At 40.3% G+C, this 12,698-nt stretch overlaps 2 protein-coding genes across 2 annotated transcripts in view; both read right to left on the reverse strand.

Moving 5' to 3' along the window:
* The window catches only part of ube2z (ubiquitin-conjugating enzyme E2Z), a 9,841-nt gene extending 8,293 nt beyond the window's left edge, over positions 1–1,548 (reverse strand). Inside the window, exon 1 of the mRNA XM_032537295.1 lies at positions 607–1,548. Coding sequence (XP_032393186.1) covers positions 607–1,064 — 458 coding nt within the window. The 5' untranslated portion in view covers positions 1,065–1,548. The remainder of the gene's footprint in view (positions 1–606) is intronic.
* Positions 1,549–2,728: 1,180 nt separating this feature from the next.
* atp5mc1 (ATP synthase membrane subunit c locus 1) lies at positions 2,729–9,331 on the reverse strand. Its single transcript, XM_032537307.1, has 5 exons — positions 9,135–9,331; positions 7,815–7,862; positions 6,672–6,752; positions 5,974–6,152; positions 2,729–3,123 (listed from the first exon to the last, which is right to left on the reverse strand). The coding sequence occupies exons 2-5, from the start codon at positions 7,851–7,853 to the stop codon at positions 3,009–3,011; spliced, it is 414 nt and encodes a 137-aa protein (XP_032393198.1). The 5' UTR covers positions 7,854–7,862; positions 9,135–9,331; the 3' UTR covers positions 2,729–3,008.
* Positions 9,332–12,698: the final 3,367 nt, after the last annotated feature.

The following is a 12,698-nucleotide window of genomic DNA, read 5'->3' on the forward strand; positions in this document are numbered from 1 at the left end:
GGGGGGGGGGGGACAAATGAGGTCCCTGAAATGACAGCATCTTACATAGAGATCTTTCAGAGATATCAGTCGGGTGACAACCTTGCAATAAACTATTTTTATGGGGGCTATTTTTAGGAAGAAATTAGTTCCAATAAAAACTGTCCAAAGAGAACTCTGTATTACTTGCAACAATGCACACACAATACACTGTCAAGTTTTTGTTGCAGTAAATTGTCAATGCTTCGAGCACAAATTAAGTTCTACTCATTGTATGAAATCTCAAACTATCTAACTAGTTGGCCAGTATCCATAAGGGGTAGGCTAAGTGAAATGTGTATTTTTTGTAGTTTGGGTGAACTGACTCTTTACTAACGTTTTACTGATTAGGGAGAAACGTGTGTTAAACCAAGCTAAAATTAGTGTGGTCCGCTTAACGTTATTGTCTAAAAAGACAGAGGATTCAGGTGGTTTAATGCTGAGGTTTCTGGTAATTCCCCTTCATTTGTGACCTAAAGGTTTCCCGTGAGAGCAGAACTTTCTGGAAAAACTTTAACTTTCGATTTTACTCACGTCGTTGCTTCTAACCTGAAAACATGTATCTGAGAAAACAAATGTTTCCATTACCTCTTTATCCTCAGAATGCACTGCTGGGAAGCCTTCTCGTTGTCCCAGTCCGTACTGAGGGTCGGATCCCAGGAAGTGGCGTGGATTTGGGACAGAAGGCCCGCTCCTGCCACCCCACCGACCCCTAGCCCTACACCGGAGAGAGGCGAGGAGGCGTGTACGGTCGGAGACATGGCCACGACCTGCGGCAAGGAGCCGGGGGTGAATGTATTTCCAAAAGCAGCTGGGGTAGCAGTGACATTGGACATAGGGCCCACCAGAGCGGTTAGGCCACTCTGTGCGACTGCTGCGGGAGGAGGGGAGGCCGGGTTAGAGCTGGAGTGAGCACCGCTGGCTGCCGAGTGTCCCCCCGGCAGAGAATTGGCCAAAGTCGGCAGCAAAGAAGATCCATTGCCCTGTCCGGTTACGCCTAAGCCAAGGGCTCCGCCGCCGGAGTGCTCACCAAAGCTGTCCGCCATGGCTCGCAAGCTAACAAACTAGAGTAAAACCGTTGGTGTTGACTAAATTATAATGCTAACAGTTAGCTAGCTGCATTGACAGCTGAGTGCGAAGTTACCTCTGCTTGTTTGTTGTCCAGTGGAATCAGAGAACATGAGAACGGCGTAGAGGCGAGCACGGAGCCGAGGCCAGAAAACAAGGCATTTCTTCCCACGACATGGTGGCTACCTATCGTTAGCTTAACGTTATGTTTTCCCCCAGGCCTTCAACAAAGTACAAGAGTATAAAGTCGTCAGAAAAATGACCTCACCCGCCTTGCTACGGTTTATGAAGTCGCTTACTCTCCGGGTGTTATCGGTTTAAAAGAATATAGTGTCAGAATATTGGGTTTCGAACCGACGACATACCCATCACTCCTTTACCATAAGGCAACTTCGGGATCTGATTTCTCACCAGTTAAACTCATAGTTAAACTGCACTGAAACGAACACACGGGATATCCGGTGGGAACTTCAAAGTAAAACTCCTCCATCCCTTTGGGTCTTGCAAAAAGTGTACTGCCAAAAATCCTCAATACTGTGCTTTTACGCGGGTTAGACTCCACCCTGCGGCCCTTTGCTGCATGTCGTTTCCCTCTCATGTCTTCAGTTGTCCTATTTAAATAAAGGCCTAAAATGCCCCAAAATAATGTCCGAATTCAGAGAATGTCAACTCAAATACATTTTTCAAGTGGCCTTAATCCCCTTCTGTCCTGAATGTAACACCCACAAATTTACATAACATACCTGACAGGTAAAACATGTCAGTAGCACCATTATTGATGCAGTTAATTCTCTTATGAGTTAGTTATGATTGACAACATTAAAACACTTGGTCTGACCAAGTGTTCACCTACCAGCAAGAACAGTTCTGAGAAGAGGACCCGTTTTGTGAGGCACATGATAGGCATTTGAATTACATTGCCAGTTGATCTGTTTGGTGTTGGCAATGATGTCATTGTTTGCATCCTCAAGAACACTTATTCTTATCCTTTAGAGTGTGGTGATTTTTGGGTTGCTTAATGCTAGCCAGACACACCTGAGGAGCATCATCTAACCTAGCATGGGCTTGGACAGGTAAGCGCAATGAATTGGCGATTGGGGCATTCAGAGGCACGGCGATGTGAGCATTAACTCATGGGTGACCTACTAGGGGCTAAACTGCAGACAGCATTACTCTTGGGAATCTTTGGTACTTCTCCACAGGGTCACCACCTCAACGTGGTGGAGAAGCTAATAAACTGACAAAATCTGGTAAAACCAAAGTATTGAAATTGAATTAGCTTTAGAATGATTAAACCTCAGCTAGTCAAGTTTCATTACTACATAAATGTTTCTCATAGCATAAGGAAAAGTTTTACCAAACTGTAAAATAGGATAGAACATCCAAAACATGTAAACCAAAGTGTGACCACATGTAAGACATTTAAAACCTTAACCATTTCAGTAGAGTTGACTTTAGTACAACATTTTAGTTCTCTAAAAATAGTAACTACATCTGTCAGCTGCAATAACTGGCACACAAAGACATTTGTATGTCGTTACGACACACATTAACACCTCTTGAAAGACTACCAGTTTTATTTTTCACAGTACATATGCAACATTTTCTTAGCAATTACAATGATTTAAAACACCGCAGACGGTTTTAGTTATCCCAACCATTTATTTTGGACAGATTTTAACATAAGTGAGGTCTTACATAAATTTTCGAAAAACAAAAATAAGCGCAGGAACATAAAAATGTAGGATTGGAGGCTTGTAAACCTCAGATGTAAATATTATTTCCATTTATGTTTTTCAGAATAGAATGGACTTTCAGCTCATTCAGAGTTCCTGTTCTGGAAACCCCCCCTCCTGATGGAAGGGAGGAAGACAGGAAAGACTGGGTACGTGAAGGGAGAGGAGCTGTGTGCAGATCCAGGTTTACATGGCGAAGAGGATGAGAAAAGCCACCATCAGACAGAAGAGACCCATAGCCTCAGACAGGGCAAACCCTAGGATGGCGTAGGAGAAGAGCTGCTGCTTCAGGGAGGGGTTCCTGTGGAGAAGGGCACAGAGGTGCACAGTCAAGTACAGCCAATTGAATGTTCATTTAACTACCACCAAAACAAACAGGCATTTGCAACACTTTTCCACAGGGTGGACACAAATCTTCAGTTCTTCACTCATGTATTCAAAATGTTATCACAACAGGGTCAGTGGTTTGTATGAACACATTTAAAGTCCAAGTGAAATCACCAGGGATAGGTACTGAAACCACCAATACAAAAATAATTTTAAGTATAATTTTAACATCAGTGAAAAGAAAAGAAAAAATTCAAACCATACCCCACCCTAGACCAAATGAGCCAAGCTAAAAGAAATAAACAAGGCGCTTTAGCGGTCCAATGCCTAAACCTAGTTTCATGTCATTAATACAAAATGCCATTAGCCTCATACAAGATGAGCCAGGCATGTGCAGCTTCAATACGCAGTACATCTGACATGCACGCACAATACATGTCAGTTACAATAAGTCATGACACCAACACGGCACTGGTGCCTTAACAGTTCTCTAGTGGACTAAATTTTTTATTCATATTTAATACAATTTATTGGATTATAATATAACCTACTAAAATGCACTTTTACTTTTGGTACTTTAAGTATTTTTGATAATACTTTTGTACTATTAAAGAGTTGATTGCAGAACTTATAATTAACAAGTAATTTGTAACTCTGCAACTACTTTTACTGCAATGTATGATCTGATCAAGTCTTCCACCTCAGTAAATCCCTAGTAGTGCATGAATACCTGCAGCAGTGTTTAACATTGAAAGCCGTTCAGCGTTTACTTGCAGCTCTGCTAGATAGAAACTATTGGTCCAAAGGGGAAATTCAAGCGTAGCAGACATCCTTTAACGTTACCTGCCGGTGGCTGCTGCTTTCTCCGTTTGTTATAAGACGTACACCAAGCGGATTAATGCGCTCACAGATCCAATCTTTGCAGAGGTTACTGCTCGGTGCTTGGCTAGCTAATAAGCCGTTAGCCGGTTAACTTGAGCTTTATGGGAAGGTGCAGAGCGGCTAGCCAGGCACCGACACATTCCGCACATCCTCCACTCAGTTCAACTCCCGTACCGGTCGGAGAGGCCCGTTTACTTATTGTCTCGGTCCTCCGGTGCATCTGGCGCAATGCTCAGGTCAGTTTTGAATTAGCCCACATTAGTAAGTTAATTTTTTCCACACGTAGGCCTGGCCTTAGCCAAACTTTATCAGGCTTAGACAGTCATATTTAGAGGGCAGGTATTGCATTCAGCACAGGATTTGTATTTTTTAACCACCACGTACGCACAAACACCATTTTCCTCCAGAAAGAACTACAAAACATTGAACCTATGTTTTGAGAGCAGAGTTCTGCTCTAGAGCAGAGCTTGTAGGCTACCACTATACTTTCTGCTGCAACCTTTTTAGAACCCGACTAAATTAAAGTTGAGATATGGGATGAAAATCAGGCCATTTTAAAGAGGTTTTAAGGCCTTAAATTTTAAAGCTCAGAATTTTACTTTAAGACCCTGCAAGAACCCCGTTTACGTCATAAATAATTTCTGGTTTGTGCACTTATCTACTTTAAGTGGCATATTTGTGTGAAATGTGCAACTGTAAAGCATTTTTATTTTTGTCAACAATGAGACTTGCTACTACAAAGTGGTGTGCACTCATGCATACCTTTGGTGGAGGATTGTCTCAAAAACGTAGTGTGAGTTTGCAGAGTTGCAACTTGACAAGCGAAGGTACTGCATTTTTTATTTATGCGCAAGGCTGAGGCGCTTTTCATAAAATGTTGCCACACCACATTTAGCCATTGAAGTAACATAGCAAATAAATTCCATTCTTTGTCTAGTATAAAAGTAGTTGGCAGGCAATTTACTTGAATTCATTAACTTCAGACAATCGGTGTACAGTACGTTTGTGCACCAGTGATTTGATTTTAATGACATGACTCATCTTGAGACATAACGTATCATCCACTACTCTCAAAAGCAGTATCAATAAGCTCACCCTTTTTGATTTATTGAAATTGGATCTTTAATAGAATGGGGTCTCAAGACCCCTCCCTAATAATATTAATGCAATGGTGTCATGTGAGTCAATCAGTGTATTTACCCAATTCCAACAGCCAACTTGCTTTTTGTTTGAAAGAAAGCTCAAGAAAGGATGGCCGGCCAGTTGGCCTGCGCACACGGTGCTTGGTCGATTTTTAAACAGGAATAATGAAAAAATAAAATTAAAAAAAGAGGCCTAGCCACAAACCCAAAATGACACCTTAACGGTACACTAAAATGTGTTTTTGAAAACTTTTGAGGTGAGAAATATGCAATATAGTAACAATATTGATTAGTATTTGACCTAAACTGCCTAGTTTAACCTGGGTTTCTGGAGTCTGGCAAGTTGTGCCAGATGGAGAACGCCAGTTATGTCCAAAGGCCAGTCTGCGAGACGTCTCTGCCAGAACAAGCATGAACTAGGCAGATTCCTCTGGTTCTGAGGCTACGTTTACAGGGCACACACTAGTTCGGTCAGCATTTTTAATTTTCTGCTAGATTAAAAATCTAGTTCTTATCTGAATAGCTTGAAGGGACCATGCAATATGTCCGTAATTGCAGAATTGGTGCAGGAATATGGGATGTCCCATGTAAACATGACCAGCATCTCAGGTAAAAGTTCAGAAAGGTTTTAAAAAAAAAATAAAAATAAAAAAAATAAAAGTGTCACATATTACCTCTCAAGTAACTGTTCTTAAAAGATTAATAAAGGGATATCATGGATTGTCACAGTTAACACTGAGCAACGCATGAGGGCTTAGTGGAGAAAGTCCTCCAAATGGCTGATCAGTTAAAAACCTTACCTGGCATAGCCAATGATAAGGCTGCCGAACACTGTTCCAATTCCAGCCCCTGAGCCGGCCACACCCACTGTGGCAGCACCAGCACCAATAAACTTGGCGGCAGTGTCGATGTCCCTGGACACAGCACTGGTCTGGAAGGAGCGGGTCAGGACTGTGGATTGGCTGACTGGCAACAGGGCCTGAGTGAGGAGGTAGAGAGAAGAGAAAAAAAAATAAATACTTCAGTACATGCCCCTGCTGCATCAGGCAAGAGCTTACCTGATTTTAATGCCATTTATATAATTCTAATGCATCCACATTAATTAATTCTAATGTAACACATATGCTATAATAGTACCTTGTATGTACCACAGTGGAATTTGACATACTGCAGTGAAACTAGCTGTGGGGAGTGCAAACATGCATCAAAATTGTGATACCAATTCCACTAAAAGAAACACAATGGTAAAATGGCAGACAAATTGTGATGCTGGGAACCATTAGTAAACCACTTTATATGTGTTAATTGATATGTTGCTTAATTGTGCAGCATCCTTTTACACCACAGCTATTTAGTTAGAATCTGTATAAGACACTGCAATAGTGATAACTATTGGTCATCCCTATGTACATCCCAGTATTTTTAAGGTGTGTGTTGACAAGGCAAAAGCCATTTGAGCACAATTAGGTGAAGAATCATTGACTGGCAAAGGACTGACCTGCTGCTCCACTGTGGCTTCAGGTCTGTTGAAGAGGGAGACCGAGACTGGCCGGGCGAGGACTCTGGACCCTCCACGCAGCTACAGACAAAAGAAAAACTTTTAAAACACTTCCATGTGTCATACATTTTCTATTGCAAGACCAAAAAACATTTCATGTTTACTACATACTGAAGTTAAAGGCTGTAATGGAATTACATTAAATTGTGTTATTTGTGGAAATTTAACAAGGTATATCGCATGCTTAAAAATGGAAATTTAAAATCAACTATTTGAGCCCTCCCTGGGGTTGAAAATAGTGCAATATGTCAACTGAGACTTATGAAGTATGTCAAGATAATTGGTTTAAGGCAAGGTTGTGATTAACTACCAAATTAATTACACTAAACACATTTAATAAACCATAATATTCTTAAGTATACGTTAGTCAAAAATTGTATTAATCTCCATAACAGCTTTAACACACCAGAGTCTTTTAATACAATGAAAAAGAAACTTTCCTTTGAGTCTAACAATTATACTTAAATCATTAATTAATACAATTCAAATGATGAAATACACACTGTTGCATCTACAGATACACACACATTGAGAGTCATGGATCTGTAAATCTGTAGAGATTTTGTATCAGTTTCTGCATTCCATCCCATAATCTGTGGCTATAATTGGCCCATCGTTACCAATTTAGCAAACCAGTGAATGAGACTGATGGAAAATTCTAGCATTTCCGCATCAATTTCCCTTTGAGCTCACCCATAGAACTACATTATGACTACCCAACTTGCACTCCGTCTAGCAGGATAGACAGAACATAGTATCCAGCAGAGTATCCAATGTAAAAATGGAACTTTGCCCTCCACATCACCTCCATGGTAGAGATGCCTCACATACTGCAGGGTCAACTGTGTCCTTGAAGATAAATAAGGATGCAAGGATAGTACTGATCTAGCCTTTTGTGTCATGCCACTTGATCATTTTTAGTTCCAAAGTTTTGGTTAATGCTTTCTTCATTAAAGTACATTCACAAAACATCTAAGCTAAATTACTGTTAAATATACATGCACAACTGCTGATTCTTATTTAAGTACTTGTACATTGTCATAATATAAAAACAATTCCCTAAAAGTATTACAACTGACTTACCACAGCAGGAGAAGTGACAAACTTGGCGCAGGCATACATGACTGGAAGCTGGCGAGAGAATAAAAATTTTACATCTGTAGTCAGTTTTCTCATGCACTTCTTCTACATCACTCTACATCACTTCTAGCTGATCAGGTAAATTATTTTAATTTACTGGTTTAAACTATTTACAGCTTGTGGAAATTGATCATCTACAATTTTTGAGCTTCATCTTAATGTCACGCATGAGACGAGAGCAATACACATACAATACAAGTGACTTTAAGGAATTTAAATAAATTCAGCCTAGGTAGGTTAGTCTTCCATGCAAAATCAATCATTTTAAAACATAATGGCCCAAATCCTAGGAGAATATAACATGCAAAGGTCAAGTATAGCAGTGAGTAAATAGAGTAGAGCAAGTCTGTCTGTTCCTCCTGGCCAGCTCAGACATAAGGCTAATCTTAAGCTTAGACTGCAGCAAGGATCAACTCATACCGCTAAATATCCACACATGCTGCAGAATGAATGGCTTTACCATTCCCTTTCAGACGCCATTAGCTGAAACCTTGAAGACTTTTCTGCTTGGAAGGTGTGTTGCAAGATGTGGGGTTCGGTAAATTCCAGACTTTAGCAAAACCCATTATAATTTGAAGACTCGAAAGGCCAGAAGGAAGGTTAGGTCGCAGGAGTGTGTCACCTGTTAAGACATGGACTTGGTTTGCGGTCCAAGCAGAAGCGCCGGAGCTAAGCTAAGTTGCTAAGCTAACCAGTTTGCAGACTTGAAGGTCAAAAATGAGCAACCTACTGTCACATCCGGCCTGGAAAGCAGGCACGGTGCACTCTGCTACAATAAACCTTTACCGTGCTGTAGTGCAATGACAAGGGGCGACATGACACCAAAGGTCTCCGACAGGGATGTCCTTGTGGCGGCGGACTGATTCAGACCACGGTAGGCCCAGAGTGTCAGACATCTTACATTCAAGAGTATCTAGGCAGCTTGGCCGCGCTGTGCTCGGTGTATGACCCGGAGCTTGGACAACAGCCACAACGTCTGGTCGAACGCACTTCACCACAGTGTTAATACTGCTCCATTGACTGTCACATTGGTACACCAAGAGAACACGTACCAATTAGCTTAGAAGTCATTCCTAGGAACGGAGTCATGTAGGGCCGAGCTAGTTTGCTAATTTAGAGCCTGAATGTTAGCAATGACAGTTAGCTTTACAAGCGTTTCCTGACGAGTCACACGTGAGGTTTTTAAAAGTGAGACGCACATGCATTTATAGCATGCCAAGGTAAGTACATGTAAGTGTAGGAGCTATGAAAAGCAAATATTACCGGTCTGTTTCGGCTTTCGGAGGGTCCGGGATTATCTACTCTCGCACTCAGCGGCAGTCAATGAATGTAGGCTGGGGTAGACAGTCACCTTGTCATTTATAAGCTCAGCGTCTACGTCCTAAACGCTCATTGGTCTGACAGAGGCCTCATTCATTCATCGACTCTCTAGCCTATCGGATATAGCCTTACTGAACTGAAATGTTTTTGACTGGCTGAAAATTTTAAAAGGCGGGACTAAAGGAACTTTCATTAATTTTATTGGACACTGTAGCCGGGAATGACGAGTTTAATCAACGCACATCCAGTGTCTTATGTAACCATTGGTTGGTCTATAGGAAGTCCCGCCTTTTTTATTTTTTATAAATGATGTATTAAATGTGTGAACGTTCTTATAATACATCTATGGTATGAACTCAGAATTACAAAGGAAAATACTTTTATTTTGGAAGATGTAATATCTGATATGCCATAATTTAAAACTGGATCACAGAGGGTCCTTGAAGTTAGAAAATGTTTTGCATTAAACCTTGTCTACACACTTATGTTACATTCTTTTGTTTCTAAAATTGTTTAAATTACCAACCAATACATTGACAATTAGCTTTAGCCTACTTGACACAAAATTAAATATTAGGACTTACATTTCAGAAGCTAATTTCAGGTATATAAATTAATGACAACCTTCCCATTTTATTAGATATTTTAATTATTCTAGATCTATTTTTTATTATATTAGGAAAAATAGATACATTTTAAGACCATTAAAATGTACTAAGCTATATTTTTCGTCATTGAGAACGAGCTAGCATGCTAGTGCTAGCATGCTACGGTTAGCCACCTCGTCTGAGGTACACAGAAAGCGGTGCAGATTTTGAACAGCTCACCCGGAGACTGAAGGCAGAGGACATTCAGAAACCTGTATCTCACTCAAACCAGCATGGATAGGTTTTTTCCCAAGATGTATGCGTCTGGAAGCACCAGAGACACAAAATAACACCCCAAATCCCAGAAAAATTATTTTTTCATAATATGGTCACTTTAAGAAACTTCATGTGCCCAGGGCTGAAATATGTGGAGTTGAAACACTTGAAATAGTTGAAATAGTGAAACAGTTGACGTGGCAATCAAACTGGAACTGCAAAGTTGTTGAAATAGCAGTTAAAATGAAAGTGTTGGACCACGTTTTAAGTTTAATTTTAAGCACTAAATGAAGAGGGGGTGCCGAAAGGTTGAGTAAATTAGTCCATCTCTGTTCCCAAGTCACTGATAGTAAGGTAAAAGTTTCAGATAATGGTATGAAGGCATTAGATTAGATTAGATTCAACTTTATTGTCATTACACATGTACAGGTACAAGGCAACGAAATGCAGTTTGGGTCTAACCAGAAGTGCAACAGCAGTAAGTGCAGGATGTACAATGGTTTCATAAGTGCAGGATGGATATGTACTGAATAAATATAGAAATGAATGCTTTATAAACAGGATTTTACAGATAGATTTGTCCTATGAATATAATATATAGATAACAAGTATTGTGAACAAGATTTACAGGTGAATATGTACTATGAATATACATACAGATGGCTATTAATATAAACACAATTTTTACATAGAAACCTTTGATTTCAATCTTGAATTGTATGTTTGTGTTTTGTTGGGTTTATCATTATGTTTGATGTGGGGGTGGCAGTAGGTCAGTCCGTAGCGAGCTGGGTTGGGAACCGGGTTTTTTTTTGGTTCAAGTCCCCGTACGGACCAAAGTAAGGAATGTGGAGTGGTAGCTCACTTCCTGCATTCCACCTCCTGGGCACGGCCAGGTGCTCTTGAGCAAGGCACTGTAGCCCCCCCAACCGCTCAGACCGCTGGTCCAGCACTGGCAGCCCACTCACTCTGACATCTCTCCATTTGTGCATGGATAGGTCCTGAGCATGTGTGTGTTTTTCAGGCCTATGTGTAGTGATACTTACAGAAACAGAGTGTAAATTGTAATTTCCCTACTGGGGATCAATAAACAGTATAAATTCTAAAAATCATTGGGTGTACATTTTTAAATGTGGTTTGATCTATATCTATATCCAAACAAATTACTACTGACAAAAATTTTTAACCAACTAAGACTATCTTAGATGTCAGGAGAGAGACCTGGCTGGCATCCCATGACCATATAAAGAAAATGTAAAACAGATAAAGACAAACTGTCACAGTACATGATGTGTGACATCATGTAAAACATTATTTACAATACGTAGCAATTTCTTGATTTGTCAATTGACAATTTCAAAATTGTGTTTGCGGTAAAAATGTAAGAACCCAACTCACCCCTTCTCTAGCATCCACCATGTAGATGATTATTTGTCATGGACAAAATCCACATGGAAATCCACTGGTAATTATTTTTTTCCATGTATGCAGCTCATTTACCATTATAGCTCAGGTTACTGTATTGTGTGAACAGTTAACTTTATTTTTTCTTTTGCTAGGTGCAAATGTTCCAAACAAGTTCCTTCCCAAGACCATTGCGAAGAACAACGCTTGCTGCGTCCAGAGCTTAGCAATGCTCAAGACAATTGTGATTGGTTTAAAGAAATGCCAATAAACCAGAGAATGTTTTTCTCCCATCCGGGACTGTTGTGTGGAAGGACCGGCCCTGATAGTTATACCTATACTTTTTCTTATTAATTCCCAGTGGGGAAATGACATAGGTCTGGCAATGCGAGACTCAGAGCAACCCCTGTGACGTGATACACTAAATGATCCAATGTGGTTTTAAAAGTACATTTTAAAAGGCGTCTTTTATAGAGAATGTTTACTAAAAAATGTCTTGCCTTCCCATTCAAAAGATTTGTTTTCACTCTCCTAGATGGTGGCCATGTTGGATTTCTGTGTCAAAATGATTTTGCAATGTAAATCTTGTATGAAAAAGTGTCTTCATACATGATTCTAGGGTGCTCCGGTTTAAAAGTTAATTTTTCAAGATGGCAGCCGGCGGCCATCTTGGATTTGGCCCTCTAGCAAAAAATCCCCACATTTTTGGGAGGGTCCGGTTGGCTTATTTTTTCATAAAAGGTCCATAGATGTCAAATCAATCATCAAAACATCTCAGCCAAAGAATGGTCATGGAATTGATGTTTTACACCCAACTAGTTATGTGATTATTGCGGTTTTAGCTGCAGCTGTGGACCTGCTCGACGCTCTGCTACACCCTGCACTGCTACAACTATTAGTGGTCGTCATAGTTCTATTGTCTTTATTGATACTATAATTGCCACTGTTCATCATTCAACTGCTACAATTATTGTGAATCATATTTCTGTATATCTGTATCAGTGTCTTTGTGTCCCATCCAGCAATGGCAGAGCCAGGGCCTGTCCGAGTTTTGCCGTGCCACTGTCGCACCATTTAAATGCGTGCTCATGGGAAATTTTTGGGACTTTTAAAGTGTGGAGTGTGGTCTAATCCTACTCTATTTGAAAGTGTCCTGAGATAACTCCTGTTGTGGGTTGTGCTAGGGTTAAAAAACCCGAAATTAAATTTCAACTTACCTGTCTTCATTGAATATTTTGCA

This window comes from Etheostoma spectabile, chromosome 15 (genome assembly GCF_008692095.1).
Source record: "Etheostoma spectabile isolate EspeVRDwgs_2016 chromosome 15, UIUC_Espe_1.0, whole genome shotgun sequence".
Classification (NCBI taxonomy): domain Eukaryota; kingdom Metazoa; phylum Chordata; class Actinopteri; order Perciformes; family Percidae; genus Etheostoma; species Etheostoma spectabile.

Bases quoted from the DNA above. Each gene is read 5' to 3' on its own strand.
- atp5mc1 (XM_032537307.1), bottom strand. From the start codon at position 7,853: ATGTATGCCTGCGCCAAGTTTGTCACTTCTCCTGCTGTG. The intron at 6,753-7,814 runs GTAAGTCAGTTG...TTTTGTCTGTAG, and splicing joins TTGTCACTTCTCCTGCTGTG to CTGCGTGGAGGGTCCAGAGT. The intron at 6,153-6,671 runs GTCAGTCCTTTG...CTCCTCACTCAG, and splicing joins AAGCCACAGTGGAGCAGCAG to GCCCTGTTGCCAGTCAGCCA.